This window comes from Pelophylax lessonae, assembly GCF_965119305.1.
Source record: "Pelophylax lessonae genome assembly, chromosome: 2".
In the NCBI taxonomy this organism is placed as follows: Eukaryota; Metazoa; Chordata; class Amphibia; order Anura; family Ranidae; genus Pelophylax; species Pelophylax lessonae.
In genome coordinates, this window is record NC_138769.1 from 710184165 (window position 1) to 710208807 (window position 24643).

The 24643-nt window shown below is 44.0% G+C and overlaps 1 protein-coding gene across 1 annotated transcript in view; it reads left to right on the forward strand.

Moving 5' to 3' along the window:
- Positions 1-20937, forward strand: part of PRCP (prolylcarboxypeptidase) — a 64261-nt gene extending 43324 nt beyond the window's left edge. Inside the window, exons 3-9 of the mRNA XM_082244463.1 lie at positions 560-661; positions 3423-3601; positions 9354-9511; positions 9601-9773; positions 12085-12249; positions 16812-16999; positions 20563-20937. Coding sequence (XP_082100589.1) covers positions 560-661; positions 3423-3601; positions 9354-9511; positions 9601-9773; positions 12085-12249; positions 16812-16999; positions 20563-20782 — 1185 coding nt within the window. The 3' untranslated portion in view covers positions 20783-20937. The remainder of the gene's footprint in view (positions 1-559; positions 662-3422; positions 3602-9353; positions 9512-9600; positions 9774-12084; positions 12250-16811; positions 17000-20562) is intronic.
- Positions 20938-24643: the final 3706 nt, after the last annotated feature.

Here is a 24643-nt window from a genome sequence, read left to right on the forward strand (position 1 = left end):
GTACTTGAGTAGCAAAATTAAAAAAAAAAAACTTACTTGCAATACTTAAGTACAAAAAATGTTGAATACTTTAGTACTTCTACTCAAGTCACTTTTTGATCGAGCACTTCCACTTCTACTCAAGTCACTTTTTGATCGAGCACTTGTACTTTTACTCAAGTATGGGTTTCGAGTACTTTATACAACTCTGACTGTTGGTGGCAATAAAGACACTGTCACCTTGCCAATGTGTCTATATATATATATATATATATATATATATATATATATATATATATATATATATATATATATATATATATAATAATATAATATATCTATCTCTCTATCCTTGTAACTCTCCTTCCTCCTCTATAGCTGGCAATTATACCTGACCTTTCCAGGTATGGGGAAACATGTGACTTCTCCCCTATTGGAGGGCTCAAGTTTAGCAGACATTTGCATATCTAAATATTGACAAGGGTAGAGAAGGACCACCACATTTTGTCTAGTCTCATCTGTTAAGGTAATAATATACTAACTCAAATCTTTTTTTTTTTTTTTTTTTCTTCCTCTCCAGGGTTTCATGTGGGACATAGCGGAGGAGTTTGGTGCCATGCTGGTGTTTGCTGAACACCGCTACTATGGTGAATCAATGCCTTATGGTAACCTGTCCTACAGTGTAGGTATTAATCTAGGGGGTTGTTTTTTTTTTTTTTTTTTTTTTTTTTTTTTTTTTTAGGGGCTGCAACTATTGTGAAAACTAGAGAAAAAGTGGTGCTGTTCATTATAGCAATGAGGGTATATCTCCATAAAGAAATTGGGTATCGGGGGGGGGGGGGGGGGTGACAACTCTACACTTTGCTCTGTTAATCATGGCCAATGGCTTCCTTTTTGTTTATATAAAGGTGGCGGATACCCTGTAAAATGTCCTTGGTTAGAGCTTTCTGAAATCCATAGAAAGGATAAAGCCAAATATTATTGAATTTTGATCAAGTGTGGATTAGCCCAATTTTTTAATCTCTTATGCTTATATGCATACTTGGTGGGTCCGCTTTCAATTAGCTTTTTTTATGTGTTTATAACGTTTTATTTGTTATGTTGTCATCTTTGCCTTGATGAAGGGACCCTGCTAACTAGAGAAATGTTGCATTTGTTTACGACAAATTATTCATGATTTGAATAAATAACATTTTTTTTTATAGAATGGAGGTGTGCTATTGACATGCATGACTTCGTTATTAGTCTTAAAAGTGCAATTCAGTCTGGTAGTCTATTGCTTGACTTGAAAATGCTTCCTATTAAACATTGTAAGGTTGACCTGATCTAGGAAAAGTCATTGCTGGTGAGATTTGGAAACGGCTGATAAGTATCTCATACAGTGGAGAAAATAATTATTTGATCCCCTGCAGATTTGTAAGTTTGCTCGCCTACACAGAAATGGCGGGTCTATAATTTTTATCATTATCAAAGATCTATCTTAAATGATAGAGACGGAATATCAACCAAAAATCCAGAAAAAACACATAAAACAAGTGCTATAAATTCGTTTGCAGTTCAGTGCATAAAATAAGTATTTGATCCCCAAGCAAAACATGACTTGGTGGAGAAACCCTTGTTGGCAAGCACAGAGGTCAGACGTTTCTTGTAGTTGGTGACCAGGTTTGCAAACATCTCAGGAGGGCTCTTGGTCCACTCTTAAGCAGGCCATAGACGATTCGAATTACGTACGATTTAACGTTCGATAAACGAAATCGGCACTCGTGCACATCATCGAGTGTACCATCAATGTGAGCCGAAAATCGTACGACAAAACACTATTTTTTGTGCCTTTTAACCACATCTCTACCGGACACACTCCCTACTGTCCTGTGTTTTGTTAGGCGAAATCATACAACTCCCCCACTAATTATACGAAATTCGGCCGATTTTCGCAAAAAAACCCAACATGTTGGATATGTGAATTTTTGCTGTCGTACGAAAATCGAACGTTTTACATACCACACTAACGATACGAAAATCGTTCGATAACACTGCCATTTACAATTTTCGAACGAAATTCGAATAGTCTATGGCCTGCTTTAGACGGGGCCATGTATTGTAAAATCTTGGATGAGAACCTTCTTCCCTCAGCCAGAACACTGAAGATGGGTCATGAATGGGTCTTCAGCATGACAATGGCCAAAACATACTGCCAAGGCAACAAAGGAAAGGCTCAAGAAGAAGCACATGAAGGTCAGAGTGGCCTAGTAGTTCTCCAGACCTAGTCCTATATAAAATTTACGGAGGGAGCTGAAACTTCGAATCTTAAAGATTTAGAGAAGATCTGTACAGAAGATTGGACCAAAATCCTTCCTGAGATGTCTGCAAACCTGGTCACTAACTACGAGAAAAGTCTTACCTCTGTGCTTGCCTACAAGGGTTTCTCCACTAAGTACTAAAGCCCCGTACACACGTACCGATTGTCGGCCGTAAATATTCGGCCAACGGCCGATTGTCGGCTTGTTAGTATGATGATTCCGACAACCGACTGCGACTTTTCGGCCGAATAAAATCTGGTGTACATGCTATAAAATTTTTGTTGGCCGTCACCAGAACGGCCGATTGTTCGTCAGTCAGTACAGATTTCGGCCGACAACAGTCAGATGAGCAAGTCTGGGCATGCTCAGAGAAGAAAAAACACACGGAAAGTCAACCATCACATGACATCACTTCTGCAGTTGGTTTCTGTCGGCCAACAAAAGTCCAGTGCAAATCTAGAGCATTTCAACCAACAAACACTGGACAAAAGACGGCCGATCGTTCGGCTGACAATCGGTACGTGTGTACGGGGCTTTAGTCATGTTTTGCTTGAGGATCAAATACTTCTTTTACTCGCTGAACTGCCAACTCCATTTGTATCATGTATTTTTTTTTTTTTTTTCTGGATTTTTGGTTGATATTCTGTCTCTATCATTTATAGATAGACATGAAAGGTCTATAATTTTTTTTTTTTTTAAGTGGGCAAACTCAAAATCTGCAGGGGATTAAATAATTTTCCCCACTCTAGACTCTCTTGATGAAGCATACCGGTATTGAATCAATGGCATGTCTTTCTGTCGGGAAAAACCTATTCCCTAAATCAGTGGTCCTCAACTCCATTCCCCACTAACAGGCCAGATTTTAAGTATTACCTTGGGGAGATGCAGACTAGAGTACTGCAATCACTGAGCAGCAAATGATATCACCTGGGATGTAGTTCAGTTATCTTGCAAACCTGGACTGTTAGTGGGCCCTTAGGGCCAGGGTTGAGGACCACTGCCCTAAATCCCATGGTTCTCCTAAAATACGGCCACCAGAATAACTTTCTAATGATCATTTCTAGCCGGAGCTTTAACTGATGTTCTAAGAAAAAATAAAATGGCGCTGATAAAATATCTCTTGCGTTTACTATCTTCTAACAGGACCCCGTACATCTGAATTATCTGACCTCTGAACAGGCTCTGGCAGACTTTGCGGTTCTTATAAGGTTCATTAAAGAGGGTGCAGGAGCCGAGCACAGCCCAGTGATCGCCATTGGGGGGTCTTATGGTGGAATGCTGGCAGCCTGGATGAGAATTAAATATCCGCACGTTGTAGTGGGGTAAGTGTGGAGCCTTAAAAAAGGGGTGTTTATGTTTTGCAATGTCCTTTTGGCACCCTCAACTCTTTCAGGCTTTGTTGTATATTAGGGATGATTTTTGGGTTTGGGTCAACCTTGAGTTTTGACCCCCCAACCCAAGCATTTCCTTGTTCACCAACAAGCTATTTAAATGGGTCAGATATGACCGGTGCACCCGCCCAAACCTCTGACATCAGCTGCTGTGAGTCATTCATTTAGCGGCAATGTATTGGATGTCCTTTTTTCACTTTAGGTATTTTGCTGAAGAAATAAGTGATCTGTTCAGAAATGTATTAAAATAAAGTTCTTCGCTATAAATGACGACGTGCATCTTTACTGCTGTCAGGTTAATTCCCAGGAGTGCATTTTTATGACCACATCAAGGGTAAAGGGTCTAGTATGGATTTTGGTGTGGGCTACAGAATTATTATTTATTTATTATTATTAATAATAATAATATTATTAATAATTTTTGCATACACCCATACCAGACCCTGGTATAGATGTTAAGGGAAATTACAGGCTGTTTCTCCCCCCTTTTTTTTTTTTTTTTTGGCCTAGGCCTAAAGTCTTGGGGTGGGGGGGGGGGGGGCTTTTTCAGCTAAGCACACCCTCCTGCCTGCATGCCTGAGTTACAGGCAGATGGATTCCAGGGGGTAAGCGCTGCATGAATCATCTGTGGCTGTAAATGCTAGGGGGGGTATTTTTTCAAAGTAATTTCTCAACAAAATAAAATCGAGACCTTGATGGATGGGGGAGTTTGCTTTGAATATTAAAAATGAATTCAAAAGCGTTTTCAGTTTGTGGTGCTCAGATACAGTTTTATGTTCCTCCTTTAAGAAATAGATACTAATTAGACCATTGAGTCCAGCGATGTCTTCCTCGGAGGCTATTCTTTACTGGACTTTAGTCCTCTAGTATTTGAATGTCACTTCCAGAAGTTTAACAGCCGACTCTTCACTGCACACATGCAAGGCACAGCAGCGATGGGGGACTGGTCCTGCAGCCTCCTGAGATGTGACGTGTGCCAGAAGGTTGCAGGCAGGGGGAATAGGGGAGAGGAAGGAGGATGAGTGGCACTTTTTTTTTTTTTTTTTTTTTTTTTTTGTGAAGGACAGCTTTAAAGTGGAACAGTAGTCAGAAAATTAGAACTACTAGAAGCCGATCTGCTGACAGCCTTAAGATTTACTGCTGCTCAGGGGCTCTGGGCTTCAGCTAAATTGCAGCCTCCAGCAGGAGCAATGCTGGAGCAATTTACAGCACACACTATTTTGGTAGCATAATTATTGCTTAGGAACTAATAATAATAATAATAATAATAATAATAATTAATATAATTAAAAAATAAGTGTGTGTGTGTGTGTGTATTTAGTAAGTGGCATGGTGAGTTTTTTTGAAGTTGTAATTTGTAAAAAATGTTGAGAAAAGAGATTCTTGTCTATAATTGGCCACACACATTGTCCAGTTTCCTCCATCCCTAAATTACTATATGAACAAGGATAAAAACAAGAATGTGGGACTTTAAGTGAGGAGACTGGACATAGGAGTTTATTAAATAAATAGCTGAGCACATATCAATAATAACATGAATACATACAGAGATAACGTATACAATGAATTGCACAATACATATTGAGTCAACAAAACTGCTCATACATCATTTCTAGGATCAACCAGGATCTCTCAAGAAACAATGGATACAATAAGACATCATAATCTCTGTACTCTCTGTATTCATGAAATGTGTCACACTACAGTAGTATATTTGAGTAATTTGTCGGCTCAGTAGTATATTTGAGTAATTTGTCTGCTCAACGCGTTTCGTGGACCTCCGTCCACTCATCAGGAGCTTCAATATAAACTTGTATGTCTAAAAATGAAAATCTGCATCATAAGAATGAGCTATGTAATACCAAAAATATAATAAAGGGTAATATGGAAAAAGCACTACCTGAAGTAGTGTCGCAAATCCATGAGCACTCCAGCATAGGAGAGGGGAACCGGAGCAACTCCGGGGGACGCCTGACCTGGGGCTGATTCCCACTGATTGAGCCCTTTTTAGATCCAGGTGGGAGAGGGTTTCCTAGGGGTCACTCTGGGCCTCCTCACCCGGGGCTGCGATGGTTTGCCGGCCACCTCCTCTCTTGCCTGTCTCTGCCTTGGCATCCGGGCTGGAGACGGGGTGTCACGCCCTCCATCGGCGCCATGCTGTGTGTGCTTGGTACGTTACGCCTACTGGCGTCATGTTGCCATGCCTACACCTTCTCCACCTGACGCCAGAGGCGGCCTAGCTCTACCCACTTCCGGTCTGGCTGACCGGAAGTGGGAGTTATTATGGCCGTCCACATAGACTGACGTCAGCATGGCGTTGGCGTGGACTCACTCGCACATCCTGGGACTAGCAGCTCGGACGGATCAGCAATCTTTTTCACCTTATGGGTTGGCAATTTCATTATCACTACCTTTCTTCACTCACTTGCTTCACTTTTTCTACACGGTTGGTCTTTATCTGGATATCGCTCTACTAGGCACAACCCTAGTCAATGCCATTCACCTTTGCACCTTATTTTATTTCACTTGCACTTCCTTTGCATTGCGGTCACACCTTCCCTTCTCCCCCCCCCCCCCTTCTTCCACCATCCTTGGTCACCCCCAGGGTCTTTATCAACTTTCATAGGCACCTTTTCTTATCACTACTGGTCCCGTCCAACTAACACTACCTTGATTTTGTTTGTCCTGGCACCTTCCCTGAGTCCACACTCTTTTGAGCGTATATTTATTTTCAACAATTTTTTTATACAATTTTTGAGATGGAGGTTCTCCATGTATCTATATACCAATTCCCTTGTTTTGTTGATACATATATATTTTCAGATTTCACTGTGGTTCCAGTGTGCCTCTATTGCTTCCTCTCATTGAAGTACCATTCTGAAGCCATTTTAGCCGCATTCCATTCTGCCCAGGGCCCTTTTCCTTATGCAGTCCCGATGTGCTGGAGACCATCCACGCCTCAGCCCCGGGTCAGGCGTCCCCCGGAGTTGCTCCGGTTCCCCTCTCCTATGCTGGAGTGCTCATGGATTTGCGACACTACTTCAGGTAGTGCTTTTTCCATATTACCCTTTATTATATTTTTGATATTACATAGCTCATTCTTATGATGCATATTTTCATTTTTAGACATACAAGTTTATATTGAAGCTCCTGATGAGTGGACGGAGGTCCACGAAACGCGTTGAGCCGACAAATTACTCAAATATACTACTGAGCTGACAAATTACTCTAATATACTACTGTAGTGTGACACATTTCATTTCATGAATACAGAAATTATGATGTCTTATTGTATCCATTGTTTCTTGAGAGATCCTGGTTGATCCTAGAAATGATGTATGTGCAGTTTTGTTGACTCAATATGTATTGTGCAATTCATTGTATACGTTATCTCTGTATGTATTCATGTTATTATTGATATGTGCTCCGCTATTTATTTAATAAACTCCTATGTCCAGTCTCCTCACTTAAAGTCCCACATTCTTGTTTTTATCCTTGTTCATATTGTAAAAAATGTAATGAAAAATAATAATTTTTGTTAAATTTTTTTATTTTTTTTTTTCTTTACACAAAGATTGTCATAAGCTATTTCTCACACACTTTATTGGCATACTTGCAATTACACCCAAAATACATTCTGCTACTCCTCCTCCTGAGTATGGCAATACCACATGTGTGAGACTTTTACACAGCCTGGCCACATACAGAGGCCCAACATGCAAGGAGCACCCTCAGGTGTTCTAGGGGCATAAATGACACACATAATTTCATTACAACTAATCACACTTTTGAAGGCCCTGGAACACCAGGACAATGGAGTTAACCACGGAATGACCCCATTTTGGAAAGCAAACACCACCCCAATGTATATTCTATGAGGCATTTTTCTTTTGAACATGTAATTTTTTTTTTTCCACACGTTTTTGGAAAATGTGGAAAGAAAATGAAAACTAATTTTATTTATTTTTTTACACGAAGTTGTAAATTTACAAGATATTTGTAACACATAGCATATAAATAGCAAAAATGATACCCCAAAATACATTCTGCTACTCCTCCTGAGTATGGCAATACCACATATGTGAGACTTTGTCACGGCATAGCCACATACAGAGACCCGACATGCAAGGAGCACCGTCGGCTGTTCTTGGGGCATAATTTACACATATAATTTCATTACAACTAATCACACTTTTGAAGGCCCTGGGACCCCAGGACAATGAAAACCCCCATAAAATGACCTCCTTTTGGAAAGCAAACACCCCAACACATAATCTAGGAGGCATGGGCTGCAGATAGGTACTCTGATGAGGTTCAGAGAGGTACTTGGGTATTCTGATGGGCTGGAGACAGGTACTCTGACAGGTACCCGGGTACTCTAATGACAGGTACTCAAAGTACCCGAGTACCTGTCATCAGAGTAACCGAGTACCTGTCACCAGCCCATCAGAGTACCCGATGGGCTGATGACAGGTACTCGGGTACTTTGATGGGCTAGTGACAGGTCCTCTTTATTGGGGGGGCAATCAGTGTGTTTTAGGGTGCACTATAATCGGTAACTAGCTGTTACCGCAATCTCCTCCTCACACAGGATCAGTGTGTGAGGAGGAGAACACAGTAACAGCTAGTTACAGTGGTCTGTTGACATTCTGTGACCGGCTGTGATTGGACAAAGTCGGTCATGTGGTAAAGAGCCTATTTCATTGGCTCTTTACCCTGATCAGGGATGGACTGTGTCAGAGTGACACTCTCCATCCCCGATCGCCGCTCTGCAAGCCCATGGGGGCGCGCACGAGCGGCGTGCACAAGGGAAGTGCATGTGGCCGGCTGTGATTGGACACAGCTGGTCACATGGTAAAGAGCCATTTTTTTAATGGCTTTTGCACCGATCGGGGATGGGCTTTGTCCCGACAGACACGCCGCATCCCCGATCGCCGTGCTGCGTGCCGATTTTTAGGATCACAGGTCTGTGTTGATTCCAAAAGTCCCTCCCCCATACAGTTAGAAAACACCCCCTAGGCTCACACTTAACCCTCTGATCACCCCTGGGTTACCCCTTCCCTGCCAGTGTCAGTACAGTAACAGTGTATATTTTTATCACTGATTACTGTAGTAATGTCACTCACTCCCCCAAAAGTGTCAAAAATGTCAATTAGGGTTCCGCCCTGTCCGCCGCAATGTTGCAGTCCCGTTAAAATCGCAGATAGCCGCCATTACTAGTAAAAAAAAAATTAATAAAAATGACAAATCTTTCCCCTAGTTTGTAGACGCAATCACTTATATATTTTTTTTTTTTTTTTTTACCAAAAATATAGCAGAATACAAATTGGTCTACAATGATGAAAAAATTTGATTTTTTTTATTTCTTTTTTATGTATTGGGATTGTTCTATAGCAGAAACTGAAAAATTATTATTTTTTTTTTTTTTCAGAATTGTTGCACTTTTTTGTTTATAGCGCAATAAATAAAAATCGCACAGGTGATCAAATGCCATCAAAAGAAAGCTCCATTTGTGGGGAAAAAAGGACATCAGTTAAAGTAACGCAGTGCCGAATTGCAAAAAATGTCCTGGCCATTAGGGGGGCAAATCCTTTTGGTCCAGAAGTGGTTAATAAAAGTTCAGTGCTGGCAACCTCTATCCTCTTGCACCCTAATCACCTAAAACCTAACCTTCCACTTCCAGGGCTCTGGCTGCTTCGGCTCCAATTTGGCAGTTTGAGGATTTGGTTCCCTGTAACTTATATTATCAAGTTGTGACAAATGATTTTAAGAAGAGTGGATCTGGGTGTGCGGAAAGCGTATCGAAGTCCTGGGCTGCCATAAACCGTATGGCGGAGACTGGTAAGCGTCTCTGGCATTACCTTGTACAGATGTTGGGGATGGCCTTTCTTTGGAGAACCTGTTAACTCGTTTCTCTTCCATTATTACAGATGATGGCATCCGATGGCTTTCCAGCGCGTTTCACATGTGCTCTCCGCTTAAATGCAAGGAGGATGTTATAGCGATGAAAAACTGGCTGTCTGATATTTGGATAAATCTGGCCATGGTGGACTATCCATACCCTGCCACTTTCCTGGAGCCACTGCCTGCCTGGCCAATTAAGGTAGTCTATGAAAAAGGAAACCATCTTTTGTAAAAGCTGTCTTCAAACAAACCCCCTCTTCCCCTGTGTCAAATGCTATCAAAACAGCTTCAAGCTGGCCTAAGAGGTGCGGCAATATTTTGAGTTCAGCCACAGGCTGATCCAGTGGCGTAACTACAACCTTCAAGGCCCTGACGCAAGAAACCATAAATGGGGGGGGGGGTCCCCCTGACCCCCCAGGCTGGCCCTTTTCTCTGAGCCTGGGGCCCCTCCCCTTTGAGCCCAGCGTCGGGATATCCGGGATCTAAACAAACTTCTGATTTACCTCTATACAGAGCTTCCCGTTTATTCACAAACTGAAGCATAGTAAATCGTTTACTATGCCTCAGTTATGAATGGACAGTGTAAGTGATTGGTAGCGATCACTGACCGTGTCTATTCAGACAAGGGAGGGGCCAGTAAATTGCATGTTTACTGGACCCTTCCCCCCTCTCTATCCTAATAGCAACTCCGCAGCAGCCAGTGGGAGAGGGGAGGGGGGGAACCCAGCAGAGCTGTGGGGGACAGGAGTGTGCACAGGGAGCAGCAGACAGAAACTGGAGGAGGGGTTGGGCAGCATATAGAGGAACAATCCCCCTCCGTGTTTCTCCTGCAGCCTTTTGAATGCCTGTGGGAGGGAGAGGAGGCATTCAGTGGCTGCAGGAGGAACGTGGAGGGATCAGTTCCTCTATATGCCGCCCCTCATATCCATGTATACCGGGAACCCGAACGAGGCCCCCTGAAGGATGGGGCCAGGAAACATTTATGACCTTTTGTACCTGTGCCCCCTGGGCTGATCAATATTTTTATACTCGCTAGCCGAAATTCACATGTACCATCTTCAAAGTTGAAGTTTAATAAACCAAGTAGACCCTCTTGAACTTGCAAAGATTTTAGACGGGTTGTGTTTTTATGTGTGGTAAACTTGCTTCTTTTTCCCCAGTTAAAGCACACACAGCCAGGCACACATCATTTTTCCCATTCTTCCACTGGCTTGAATAGAACAGTCTAGGGGTGTCTTTTTGGTGTTTTTATTGGAACACTGAACTTGGATGGGTAAAGGGAGCATGGGATACCCCAAACTGGTGAACTGAACTGTTTGAGGAATTCTATCTCACTAAGCTGTACAAAAAGTCCCACAGCATCTCTACTGCTGACGGGTGACTATGATTTTGACCAAAAGCTAAAGCCATGAATATCCAGCACTTTGGTCACCTACTCACAATGCCACAGGATCATCCGTTGTCTTCTTCCCATATCCACTGGGCACTTTTTTCAGCTAGGGAGATAGGAACTCGCACCACCGTAGGACAGCTGGACACACTTTTTTTATTATATTGTAAACCTGGGGTGGGATGCCATTTATAAATATTGCTGAAGTTCTCATTGGCATCATCCCAAATTGGACGTTAACAGATGCAAAATTAGAACAGAAGTGGGTCTTTCAATATGCCTTTGAGAATGGACTCTTTTTACAAGGTTGGTTTTTACAAAATGTCCTTGAATTAAATGTTAAATGAATATGTTAAAACCTCATAGTGTACATCATACAGAACTTTTTTCAAGGGTAAAGCTAATGACAAGCTTGAATACAGTTGGTCAGAAATAAGATTGGCCTACGTGTTTCGCAGGAGCCCCCCCTTCTTCAGGACCATATATATTGGGTACTAAATATCGCTTGAGTTCAAAATTTACAAGAAAGAAAGAGAAAACATTTTACAGCAAAGCTAAAAAAGTCCAAAAAGTTTTTGTGGACGTTCACCGGCAGCACTAGACCCAGGACTTCCCTCCCCTGTCTCACACTATTTATTTATGGGCTCTCCAGTCCCCTACTGGGCACACCGCCCCAGAGATTGGATGGATTCACCAAATATATTTAAGCTGCCCACTCTTATTCCTCCCACTATACTCCTAGAATCCAGGGGGGGTAGTAATCAGAGCAGCAGCCTGTGAAACACTAAGCAGGCCAGAACAATCAACCCCTGTTCCACTGATTAGAGGAGCTAGAGCAGTAATGGCGATCCTTGGCACCCCAGATGTTTTGGGACTACATTTCCCATGATGCTCTTGCACTGAGCATCATGGGGAATGTAGTTCCAAAACATCTGGGGTGCCAAGGTCCGTCATTTACACAACAACAACAACAAGCACTAATCCAGGAGGGTGCTACACCTGCTACACCTAAAAGATTGCTCATTGAATTGAGCCACCACATCTAACCAACCTCTGTCTGTGTACCTGACTTTGCACTTTGAAATGTCCAAACTTCTAACCTCTCCCTCTCTTCCTGTAGGAAGTCTGTAAACACTTGAAGAACCCTGACCTTGATGACAAGGGACTGTTGCAAAGTATTTTTCAGGCAATTAATGTGTATTTTAATTATACCGGGGATGCGCCTTGCCTCAACACCTCTCAGACCGCTGTGGGCAGCCTCGGTGATATGGGCTGGAATTACCAGGTAATGTTACAGAAATTGTTGCAGCACATGATGTCACTAAATGCTAAAATCTAAACTTTTTTTTTTTTTTTAATAATTTTATTATTTATCACAGGTACTTTTATATAGGGTCATCCATTTACACAGCACTTTACATTTTATTATATATATATATATATATATATATATATATATATATATATATATATATATATATATAAATACTGTGTGTGTGTGTGTGTGTATTTGTACAGTCACATCAGTCCCTAACTTGCATGCATACACGCATACTAGGGCCAGTTTAGACAGGAGCCAAATAACCTACCAGCATGTTGGAGTGTGGGAGGAACCCTAAAGAAACCCACGCAGGCACAGGAAGAACATGCAAGCTCCAGGCAGGTAGTGCTGTGGTTGGGATTCAAAATGACTCTAGTGCTGCTAGGCCGAAGTGCTAAGCACTTAGCCACTATGCTAGTGAAAGCCTCACATTGACAACCTAATCGAAGTCTAAAGGTGCCCACCTATGTTGCAATTTGTACATTTTTTTTTTTTTTTTTTTTTTTAATCCTTTTATTTCTATTAGAGTTTATGATATGAACCATGCAAAGTATTGTTTTAAAACAGAAGTAAGTTCTTGTGGGTCACGGGAGTGCATTAAAGCCCGAGATTGTGCTGGATATCCCCTCCTGTAGATCGTTTATGAATAAATTAAACAGGATTGGTCCCAGGACGGATCCTTGGGGGACCCCACTTTCCACACCCGCCCAATCCGAGTACTCCCCATTAATCACCACCCTCTGGACTCGCCCCTGGAGCCAGTTCTCTATCCAGGTACTCACCCTATGGTCCATGCCTACGTACCTTAGTTTGTACAGTAAGCGTTTGTGGGGAACGGTGTCAAATGCCTTTGCACAGTCCAGATACACCACATCCACAGGCTTACCTTTATCTAGATGGCAACTCGCTTCATCGAAGAAGGTTAATAGATTGGTCTGGCTAGAATGACTTTTCACGAATCCATGCTGATTCCTACTAATAATACCGTTTTCATTGCTAAAGTCTTGTATATAGTCCCTCAACATCTCCTCCAAAATCTTGCAGACTACTGATGTTAGGCTGACCGGCCTATAGTTACCCGGATATATCTCGGCCCTTTTTGTAATATTGGTACCACGTTGGCTTTTTTCCAATCCGCTGGCACCATACCCGTCTGTAGACTATACTTAAAGATCAAGAATAATGGTCTGGCAATCACCTGCCTGAGTTCTTTAAGAACCCTCGGGTGCAAGCCATCCGGTCCCAGTGATTTATTTATGTTAAGTTTTTCTAGTTTAAGTCTATCTTCTATTAACCATGGGGGTACTTCCTGAGGTGTATTATTTATTTTATCATTATAAGCTGGGTTAGTGTAGCCCCCACAATTCTTTTGTGAAGACTGAATAGAAGAAATTATTTAACACTTCCGCCTTTTCTCTGTCCTCTGTGGCCAAATTCCCTTCATCTTTTATGGGGCCAATGTGTTCTGGTCTCGCTTTCTTACTGTTTATATACTTAGAGAATTTCTTGGGGTTCTTTTTACTCTCTTCCACTATATGTCTCTCGTGTTCTGTTTACATTTCTTATTACACTTTGTAATGCTTGATTGCTGCCAATGACCCCTCCGCCTTGTATTTTTTGAAGGCCTTTTCTTTAGTATTAATATGCATTTTTAGTTATGCTCTTTTAAATGTATTTCCCTTTGGAATGCACTGGCCAATCCCTTTTGTTTAGCATGCTCTTCAAGCACTCCCATTTTTCCTCCGTGTTCTTTGTTCCCAGGGTTCTATCCCATTTAATATTGTTTAGCAAAGCACACAGTTTAGGGAAGTTGGCTCTTTTGAAATTCAGTGTCCTTATTACTATGATTTTTTACTGAATCTAATTGACCTATGGTCACTTTGATTTGATACTATGATTTCCAATTACTATGATTTGTACTGAAACTAATTAACCTATGGTCACTGTTTCCTAAGTTGCCTCGTATTTCTATATCCGGGATCAGGTCTGTATTGTTGGTAGGTCTAGTACCGCATTGTTTCTTGTTGGTTCGTTCACCATCTGACCCATGAAATTGTCCTGCAAAACCTTTAGGAAATGCCAGCCTTGGGTGAATGCGCGGTTCCTTCTGCCCAGTCTATATCTGGATAATTAATGTCCCCCATTATGATTACATTTCCCAGGGCCTGTGCTAGACTATTTTGCGCCCTAGGCAAAATTAATTCAATAATTCTAGCACCAGAACTCCTGCAATACACTAAACTGATTACCTATAGGGGCTTTGTGTGTGTACACCCATGAAACTGTGAAAAACTTCAGGTCCCTATGCTTTTTTTTATTGACAACATAGTGTTATGCAGTAGTTGTGATGCTAAATTATTGCTCTCACTCCGGCGTGCGCAGTGATGCATAACATGTGTAGGGCAATCACATTGTTTGTTTTAGTTTTTTATCTGTCTCTTTAAATGTTTAAAACTTTTTTTAAATTTGATATATTTTTTTTTTTACACAACTTTTATTGCCATTACAAAGGGGACCAATAGCCCCCTATGTGATAGCATATAGGTGACAGGTACTCTTTATTAGACATTCAGGGTCTATTAGACCCTGGATGTCTCCTCTGTACTTGGCTACAGCTGATGGAAAACAGATGGTGTTTCATCAGCTGCTTCCCTGAGAACAACTCCTGTAGAATGGCAGTGCCGGTCCAGTAAGTGACGTCATACACATCACTTCCTGGTCTTTGCTGAGGAGGGAGGCTCAGCGGATGGATGTCCGTGAAGCTTCTGCCATCCTTCCCAGGGGGGTGCAGCCATGCAGCCATGTGGGAACAGGAGGGTGCCAGATGGACAGGTGGGGGGGAGGACAGAAACGGGTGGACAGGAGATGGGAAAGGTGCAGCCAGGTGGGTGGAGACCAGTGGACAGAAGAGGGGGGGGGGTGCAGCAAGGTGGCAGGAGAAGGGGGTGCAGCCAGGTGAAGGAAGGATGGAACCAGATGGACAGGAGTGGGGGGTGCAGCCAGGTAGTGGGAGGGCAGAGCCAGGTGGACAGGAGGGGAGGGATTCAGCCAGTTGGACAGGAGAGGAGGGGGGTGCAGCCAGGTGGAAGGGGACCGGTGGACAGGAGAGGGGTGGGTGCAGCCAGGTGAGGGGGGAAGGGCAGAGCCAGGTGGACAGGAGGGGAGGGATTCAGCCAGTTGGACAGGAGAGGAGGGGGGTGCAGCCAGGTGGAAGGGGACCGGTGGACAGGAGAGGGGGGGGTGCAGCCAGGTGAGGGGGGGGGAAGGTCAGAGCCAGGTAGACAGGAGAGGGGGGGGGGGTGCAGCCAGGTAGGAGGATACCGGTGGACAGGAGAGGGGGGTCCAGCCAGGAAGACAGGAAAAGGGGGTGCAACCAGGTGGTGGGAGGACAGAGCCAGGTCAACAGGAGAGGGGGTGCAGCCAAGTGGAGATGTTGACAGGAGAGGTGGGGTGCACAGCCAGATGGAGGGGGGATGCAGCCAGGCGGACAGGAGAGGGGGGAGTGAAGCCAGGTGGAGGGAGGGATGCATCCAGGTGGACAGGAGGGGGGGGGAGTGCATCCAGGTGGACAGGAAAGGCGGGGTGCAGCCAAGAGAAGGGAAAGTGCCACCAGTTGGAGGGAGGGATGCAGCCACATGGTGAGGAGGGTGCAGCCAGGCGGACAGGGAGACGAGGGGGGGGGGGGGGTGCAGCCAGGCGGACAGGGAGAGGGGGGGGTGCAGCCAGATGGACAGGAGGGGGGGCAGCCAGGTAGTGGGAGGGCAGAGCCAGGTGGACAGGAGAGTGGGGGAGGGGTGCAGCCAGGTGGACAGGAGAGGGGGGGTGCAGCCAGGTGGACAGGAGAGGGAGGTTCTTACCTTGGGGTATAACATTACTGTACTTTTTTTTTTTTTTTTTCCCGGCTCCTTCCACGTGCAAGTCACAGCTCACACAGGGGAGACCTCCTTGCTCCACCAATGGCTGCACATTGCCCAGGGAGGGAGGGAGGCAGAGAGCTGACAGGGCTGCTGGACATCGAAACGGGTCCCAGGGATGGAGGAGGAGAGGAGGCCGATTGAGTGACTGTAAATCTCCCTCTCCTCCTCGGCGTGTGATCACAGCTAAAGAGCCCTGGCCGCACCCTAGGCGGCAGTGTGCCCTAGGCGGCTGCCTAGTTTGCCTAGCGGGACCACCAGCCCTGTTCCCATCCTTGCTGCCAATCTAATCTGTAAAAGGAGGTCCGCCTCCCCCTCCTCCCTCTGGTTGGGGGGCCTATAGCATACGCCCAATATTACTTTCCCCATAGTGCTTTCCCTTTTGAAGTTCTACCCATAGGAATTCTACCTCATCCATTGCTCCATTATTAAAACCATCCCTCATATTTTACCTGTACACTGTTCTTAATATACAGACATACGCCTCCCCCTTTTTTACCTTCTCTATCTCTGCGATAAAGGGAATACCCCTGAATGGTCGCCAACCAATCATGAGAGCTATCGACCAAGTCTTATTAATAATAATAACAATAATATATTTTTTTTCTTCAGGCCTGCACAGAGATGGTGATGCCATTCTGCCCCGATGGAGTCAATGACATGTTTGAGCCGCAAAAGTGGAATTTCCAAACCTATTCGGAAGAATGCTTTAAACAATGGGGAGTGCGGCCTCGCGAAAAATGGATCACAACCATGTACGGCGGGAAGAACATCAGTTCCGCCAGCAACATCATCTTCAGGTAGGAATGTAATACTTGTAGGTGGAGTAGTGGGTAGAAGTGGGGGAAAAAAAAAAATCGGTCCCTATATCACAGCCTTTATGGGGGTGCCATCTAGTGGTCCTGTCTGCAATAGCAACATTTTGTAAGAAACGTATAAAAGAAATGTGGGATTTGAGAAAAAATGAATACCTCCCTCGTGCAGCAGCACTCCCATGTTGTCTCCGGGCCTGAGAACTAAGTGATCACATGACCACTGCTCAGTTCTTGGGCTGATTTGAGCAGAGAGCAGTGACTGTCAGTCACCGCTCCTCGCTATGCCATGTCAGTGCTCACTGGAGTACCAGGCTGGGGACAGGGTGGGAGCGGCTGGCTCCAGCTCTCAGCTGTACACTGAGAGGCAGAGCCAGCTGTCAGGCAGCAGGGTGAATCCTGACAGTATTGTCAGGATGCTTACCAAGCCTGGAGCAGCTTTGCTCCGATAGTTGATAGCAAAGCAACAGGTTTTCTTTAATGCCCCCTTCTCTAGCAGCAAATACTTACTAGCCTTTCCTTCACTCCTAACTCCATTTAGCTGCCAGGATTGAGGTAAGGAAGCCTTGAAGCGCCAGCTCACTCTAGTTTGCATTTGCACATGGCTGAGGACTCTGTCCTTGCACTAACCCAACAATGAGTATGTGCAGCTGGGAAGGCAGGTATAACAGGCTGCCTTCCATAGGAAAGGCATAATTCGCTTTAAATTGGTTGTAAACCTCAGACATGATGTATGAGCAAAGCATATCCCTTGCTGAATGTTGTATTCCTTCATGCTCAAGTTGAGCAAAATGGTTGCCCTACTGATATGTCTTAAAAAAAAAATCTCTCTATAGTGTGTACTTGTGTCAATCCAGAGCGCAGAGGGAATGATTTACTAAAGGCAAATAGACTGTACACTTTGCAAAGTGCAGTTGCACTCTGTAAGAGCAGTAGCTCCAGAGCTTAGTAAATGAGCAGAAGCCCTGATGTCCATCATCACGTGCGCAAAAATTATATATATATATATATATATATATATATATATATATATATATATATATATATATATATATATATAATACCTGTCAGAGGCTGTGCGGGCATGGTACAGGAGGGGAAGAGGCTGTGTGGGCATGGTACAGGAGGACCTGTCAGATTCTGTGCGTGCATGGTACATAGGGTTGCCACCTCATCCCTTTTAAACCAAGACACCCATTAATTACACAGGTTCTGTGGCTGATTAAGGTGGTAATTAAACTCGTTTAGTGCCTTATCTGCATTATATTAGCCTCAGAACCTGTGTAATTCATATGTGCCCTGGTTTAAAGGGATGAGGTGGCAAACCGAATGGTACAAGAGATGCAGAGGCGCTTTTACATTTAAAAATGGTGCCGGCCGGAGCCATCACGTCACTGCGCATGCGCCATCTGCCTGAGAATGGCCGGGTGTGTACAGGTTTTCCCGAGCGGCATTGTATGCGCAATTGACATGGCGGGCCGGCCGCAGCTATTTTTTTTTTTTTTTTTTTTTTACGGGTGCCACTGCCCTTTAAGCAGCCCCAGGGCAGGGGGACTTGCCGGCCTATCATGAACTTTCCCATTAGGCTAGTCTGGCCCTGGATGTGTCCCTTCCCTCCAATCGGCTCTCAGAGCTCTCCTCACTGAGCTGTGCCATTTTTCAGCTCTGCCCCCTTTTTTCTGACCGCTCAGACACGCTTTATACATTTGGCACTTTGAACAGATGTAGAGAAGACTGCAGATAAACAGGTACAACTTTGGTAGGAGGATTTGTTAATCGTGTGTATCCCCTGAGGCCAGTCACTGCACTGGGTGTATATATAGAGGTTTACAACCACTGGGCAGACCTTACTGGTGTGAGTGACGGGCTGTAAATACCTGGCTAAATACCACCCTTCCCAAATAGAAACCTCCTTCTTAATAAGGTCCCAGTACCCAGCTGCAAGGTCAGGTTTCATTTGGTTTGCTGTGGTAACTCCACATTCAAGGCCAATGATATCCATTTAGCTATGGAATAAGTTTGAAGATTACGTGGTTTTTGTGCACCTACTTCTGTTGTGACCAGCAGTTATATTCATGACTGTTACTTTGAACAATATTTAGGGTAGTTATTCTTAAAGGAGAACTCTCCTATTGTGGAATGACATCCGCAAGGTGGCTCAGTTATCCTGACTGGGCATCCTATGACGTCCAGCAGGATAAGCCGCTCGTGTGCGCCGCCCCGGGGCGTGCAAAGTGGTGATCGGTGGTGCGGCGTGTTGCTCTGACACACCACAACTCCGATCCTGGTAAAGAGCCTATGACGTAGACTCTATAACACATGATCAGCTGTGACCAATCAGAGCGGTAACCAGGAACTTCTGGTGATCAGCTTTCCTCAGTTTGCGCTGACAAGGCGCAAGCATGGGAGAACCGATCGGCTGCTCTCCTTACGGTGGTGGGGGGGGGGGGGGTTTGGCTGTGCTGATAATCAGCACTGATTATTAGTGCAACCCTCATCAGAGGTGCCCATCAGATGCCAATCAGTGCCGCCTATTGTTGCCGCGTGCCTGTGCAGCCTCGTCGGTGCCGCATGCCTGTGCAGCCTCGTCGGTGCCGCATGCCTGTGCAGCCTCGTCGGTGCCGCATGCCTGTGCAGCCTCGTCGGTGCCGCATGCCTGTGCAGCCTCGTCGGTGCCGCATGCCTGTGCAGCCTCGTCGGTGCCGCATGCCTGTGCAGCCTCGTCGGTGCCGCATGCCTGTGCAGCCTCATTGGTGCCCATCAGTGAAGGGAGAAAACAATTTTATAACAAAAACCTATTTTTTAAATTTGTTTAGCAAAAAATAAACTCAGTGGTGATTAAATACCACTAAAAGAAAGCTCTATTTTGTGGGGGGAAAAAAAAGAATAAACTTAATTTGGGTACAGTGAATGACAATTGTGTGGTCATGCAACAAAGTGCTACAGCGCTGAAAACTCAAAATTGCTCTGGGCAGGAAGGGGGTGAAAGTGCCCGGTATTGAAGTGGTTACTATCTCTCTCCTACATTTCTACATGTCCTATATGGCCAGGAGGAAAAAAATAAATATCTGGTCTCAGATCAGGCTTCTTTATAAAGTTAGTGATAATATACAATATTGCAAGATCAGCATGGAATGCAAATGCTCTCCAAATCCTCCCCACCCTCATTCACATTAAACACTGGTTTGTAATCGTGTGAGTTCAACTGAACTCGCGCAATTTCAAACTCTCATTTCAGTGCGAGTTCGGGGGCAATTAGACATCTGTGCGGGTTCATGCATAGATGTCTATTGAAATCGCCCCCGAAGTCCCTAAAAGTAGTGCACGTGCTACATTTGGAACAGGGGCTCCATGTCTTTCTTTGGGCTCTAGATAATTGTACATAGTGGGGTTTGAGCCAAAACTGAACATTCCACATCCAGCTCTTTAATTGGAGTTTAGTCTGTCGGAGTAGAGCGTAGACACTGTTCCAGCTCAGGCTTTCTTCGCTGAATTTTCTGGTCATTTAAAGTTTTCCTAAAGGGCAATCTGACCATGTGATTCTTTTCCAGTAATGGTGATCTAGACCCGTGGTCGGCTGGAGGAGTCAAGCAGAGCCTCAGTGATTCGCTGGTCGCCATTCTTATACCAGATGGAGCTCACCATCTGGACCTACGCTCCAATAACGCTTATGACCCCAAGTCGGTGATCGAGGCTCGCACTCTGGAAGTGGCGTACATGAAGAAATGGATTAATGAATACAGACAACAGTTCAACTTTCAGGATTTGTAAAATTCTTTCTTTGGAAACAGACTTTGAACACAGGGATTGCTGGATTGCCATATCTTCTCAGGACCTTGTTCACTTTTTTTGTTTTTTGTTAAATGCCAATTACCTAGAAGGCTTTATTCTGTCTGAAAGCAGTAGAAATTGCTCCGCGTTAAAGCAGATCTGAACCCAATGCAGAAACATGTTTTCATGTTTTGGCAGCGTTCTGCTTTTAAAGCAAACTTGTTATGAAACACGGTGCACTGAAGCATCCCTAAATCACATCCGGGACCTGTCTCTTGTGCACCAAGGGGACCCCCTAAACTGCATCACTAGTTCCATTCCGATCACACTCCTTCCTGGGAAAAGAGTGGCATAAGGGGGTACTGCAGTAACAACTGGCTGGTCAACTGGTATCCAAAGAATAAAGAGGGGTTTCCAACAGATCATGGATACTTACCATATAGTCCAGATATTTATTTTGTAATTGCTTTAAAAAAAATCCCCCAACTATGTTATGGATCCATGGTGTGCTGGTGACATATACTTTCAGATTGATTTACTAAAACTGGAGAGTGCAAAATCTGATGGAAACCGATCGGCTTCCATTTTTGTTTCTGTCAAAGCTTAATTGAAGAAGCTGAAGTTAGAAGCCGATTGGCTACCATGTACAGCTGCACCAGATTTTGCACTCTCCAGTTTTAGTAAACAACCCCTTTGCTTTCCTAAACCATATCCGAGAACTGCCCTCTTTGTACTGGAGGAACCCCTAAAGGGCATCAGAAAGCTATGCTCTGTGTACTGTAGGAACTCCTGAACCGCATCCCTAGTTCTGTTCTAGTGGAGGAACCCCTAAACGGCATCAGGAAGCTATGCTCTATGCATCATTAAAGCTATGCTCTGTGTACTGTAGGAACTCCTGAACCGCATCCTTAGTTCTGTTCTAGTGGGGGAACCCCTAAACGGCATCAGGAAGCTATGCTCTGGGCATCAGAATGCTATGCTCTGTAGGAACTCCTGAAATGCATCCCTAGTTCTGTTCTAGTGAAGGAACCCCTAAACGGCATTGGGAAGCTTTGCTCTGTGCATCAGAATGCTATGCTCTGTGCACTGTAGGAACTCCTGAACTGGATCCCTAGTTCTGTTCTAGTGGAGGAACCCCTAAACTGCATCAGGAAGCTATGCTCTATGCAGTGTACGAACTCCTGAATGGCACCCCTAGTTCTGTTCTAGTAGGGGAACCCCTAAACGGCATCAGGAAGCTATGCTCTGTGCATCAGAATGCTATGCTCTGTGTACTGTAGGAACTCCTAAACTGCATCCCTAGTTCTGTTCTAGTGGAGGAACCCCTAAACGGCATCAGGAAGCTATGCTCTGTGCATCAGAATGCTATGCTCTGTGTACTGTAGGAACTCCTAAACTGCATCCCTAGTTCTGTTCTAGTGGAGGAACCCCTAAACGGCATCAGGAAGCTATGCTCTGTGCATCAGAATGCTATGCTCTGTGTACTGTAGGAACTCCTAAACTGCATCCCTAGTTCTGTTCTAGTGGAGGAACCCCTAAAGGGCATCAGGAAGCTATGCTCTGTGCACTGGAAGAGCTATGCTCTGTGCACTGGAAGAGCTATGCTCTGTGCAGTGTAGGAACTCCTGAACCGCATCCATAGTTCTGTTCTGTTCCCAACACTCCTTCCTGGGAGAAGCCTGGAGTGTTTTTGTAGCACCATGCAGCTGGTCAACTAGTATCCATATAGAGGAAAGTATGGGGCTGATTTACTAAGGGCAAATAGACTGTGCACTTTGAAAAGTGCAGTTGCGCCAGAGCTTAGTAAAAATGAGATGAAGCTTCACTTTGCAAATATCAAATCACGTGCAGGGAGGAAAAAAAAAAAAAAAAAAAAAAAAAAGCATTCTAGCTTGCTTATGATTGGATGATGGAAGACAGCAGAGCTTCTACTCATTTACAAAGCTTTGGAGCAACTGCACAGAGTAGAAGCTCTGCTGACTTCCATCATCCAATCATAAGCAAGCTAGAATGCTTTTTTTTTTTTTTTTTTTTTTTTTCTCCCTGCACGTGATTTGATATTTGTGAAGCTTTATTTCATTTTTACTAAGCTCTGGCGCAACTGCACTTTTCAAAGCTCTGGCGCAACTGCACTTTTCAAAGTGCGCAGTCCATTTGCCTTTAGTAAATCCACCCCATAGAGTTTAGGAAAGATAAGAGATAGAGAGAGAGATATATATATTATCTCTATCTATCTAGCTATATTGTCTCTATCATCTCTATCATCTCTATAGTTTCTATCTATCTCGTTTCTATCGTCTCTATCGTCTCTATCTCTCTCCAGCCAGCGCACCATAAAGCAATATAATATAGTCCAAATATTTATTGGAGCAATCACAAAATAAATATCTGGACTGTAGGCTATAGATCCATTTTGTACTGGAAACATATACGGGTTGTTTTACTAAAAGCAAAAATTACACTTTGCTAAGTGCAGTTTCTCCATAGCTTGGTAAATGAGCAGAAGCTCTGCTGACTTCCATCATCCAATTATGAGCAAGCAAATTGGCTTTTTTTTTATTTATTTTTTTTTTCCTTGCTTGTGATTGGGTACCATTTTTACAAAGTGAAGCTTCGGTTAGATCTGTTTTAGATGGGCAGAAAATGTCTGCTAAAAGTGTTGGGATGTGCTGAGCCCTGCAATGTGACTTTTATCAAATGTTCACTTCCACGAGGACAAGTTACTTATCCCAGTAAAGATGTAACAAAGTTTGAATTTTTTTTTTTTTTTTTTTTTTGTTCCTTACGAGGAGACCAGTTTATCAGGAAGATTACTCAAAGCCATGTACAAAGTGATGACGGTTTACATTAACCCACAGCAATCCCTATGGGTCAATGTACACTCAACTGTTTGCCTTGCTGAATAAGACTAGGTCTCCAATTTCTTAAAGAGGTTGTACACCGAGAAAAATTTTTTTTTCTCTTCTTTACATCCTGAAAGAGAAACCCATAATGAGCTAGTATGCATCGCATACTAGCTCATTATGAAATACTTACCTTAGAACGAGCCCCCGCCGTGCCGTCCGCTTACCTGTATGACGGGCGACATGTATAGTCGCCCGTCTTCCGGGATCGCGGCATCCGGCCATCTGATTGGCCGGAGCCGCGGTGACGTCACTCCCGCGCACGCGCGCAGGAGCCGACGGTCACGGCACGGGGCTCTGAAGGAACGGCACAATCTGCCGTTCCTTCAGAGCTCATGCGCCAGTGACGTCACTGGCTGCATTAAAGGTAAATATCTCCTAAACGGTGCATGTTTAGGAGATATTTACAGTACCTATAGGTAAGCCTTATCATAGGCTTACCTATAGGTACAACTTCCTGAGGAGGGTTTACTTCCTCTTTAAGTCTGTATAATAACTTTTTGTAATCTGTCACCAGGACTGGATCCTTTGGTGTATTTTGTGTTTCTTGTTTTTTTTTTTTTCCAAAATTTTGTTTTGTTTTTTAACTGATTTGTGATGTGCTTATTTTCAAATTTTGTGTACTGTTCTGACAGCCAATGACCTTTTCAAGGCAATAAAATGTATTTCTAATCTGTGATCCAGCATGGACTGGGATTTCTTTACTAGAAATTATTAAATTTAGACAAAATTCTAATGGCTCATGGTCCATTTTTTTTCTTTCTTTAAATGTATCTGCTGGAGAGCTTTTTATTTATTTTTAATACGATGACGTGACCATGATTGTGGTCGTTGTTGATGAACCTAAATAAAGCTGTTCCTGCGAGCAAATGAGATTAGGCACTATTTAACCACTTAAGGACCGCCCGCCGCAGTTGTACTGCAGCAGGATGGTCCTCCTGCGCGAACTGACTTGGGT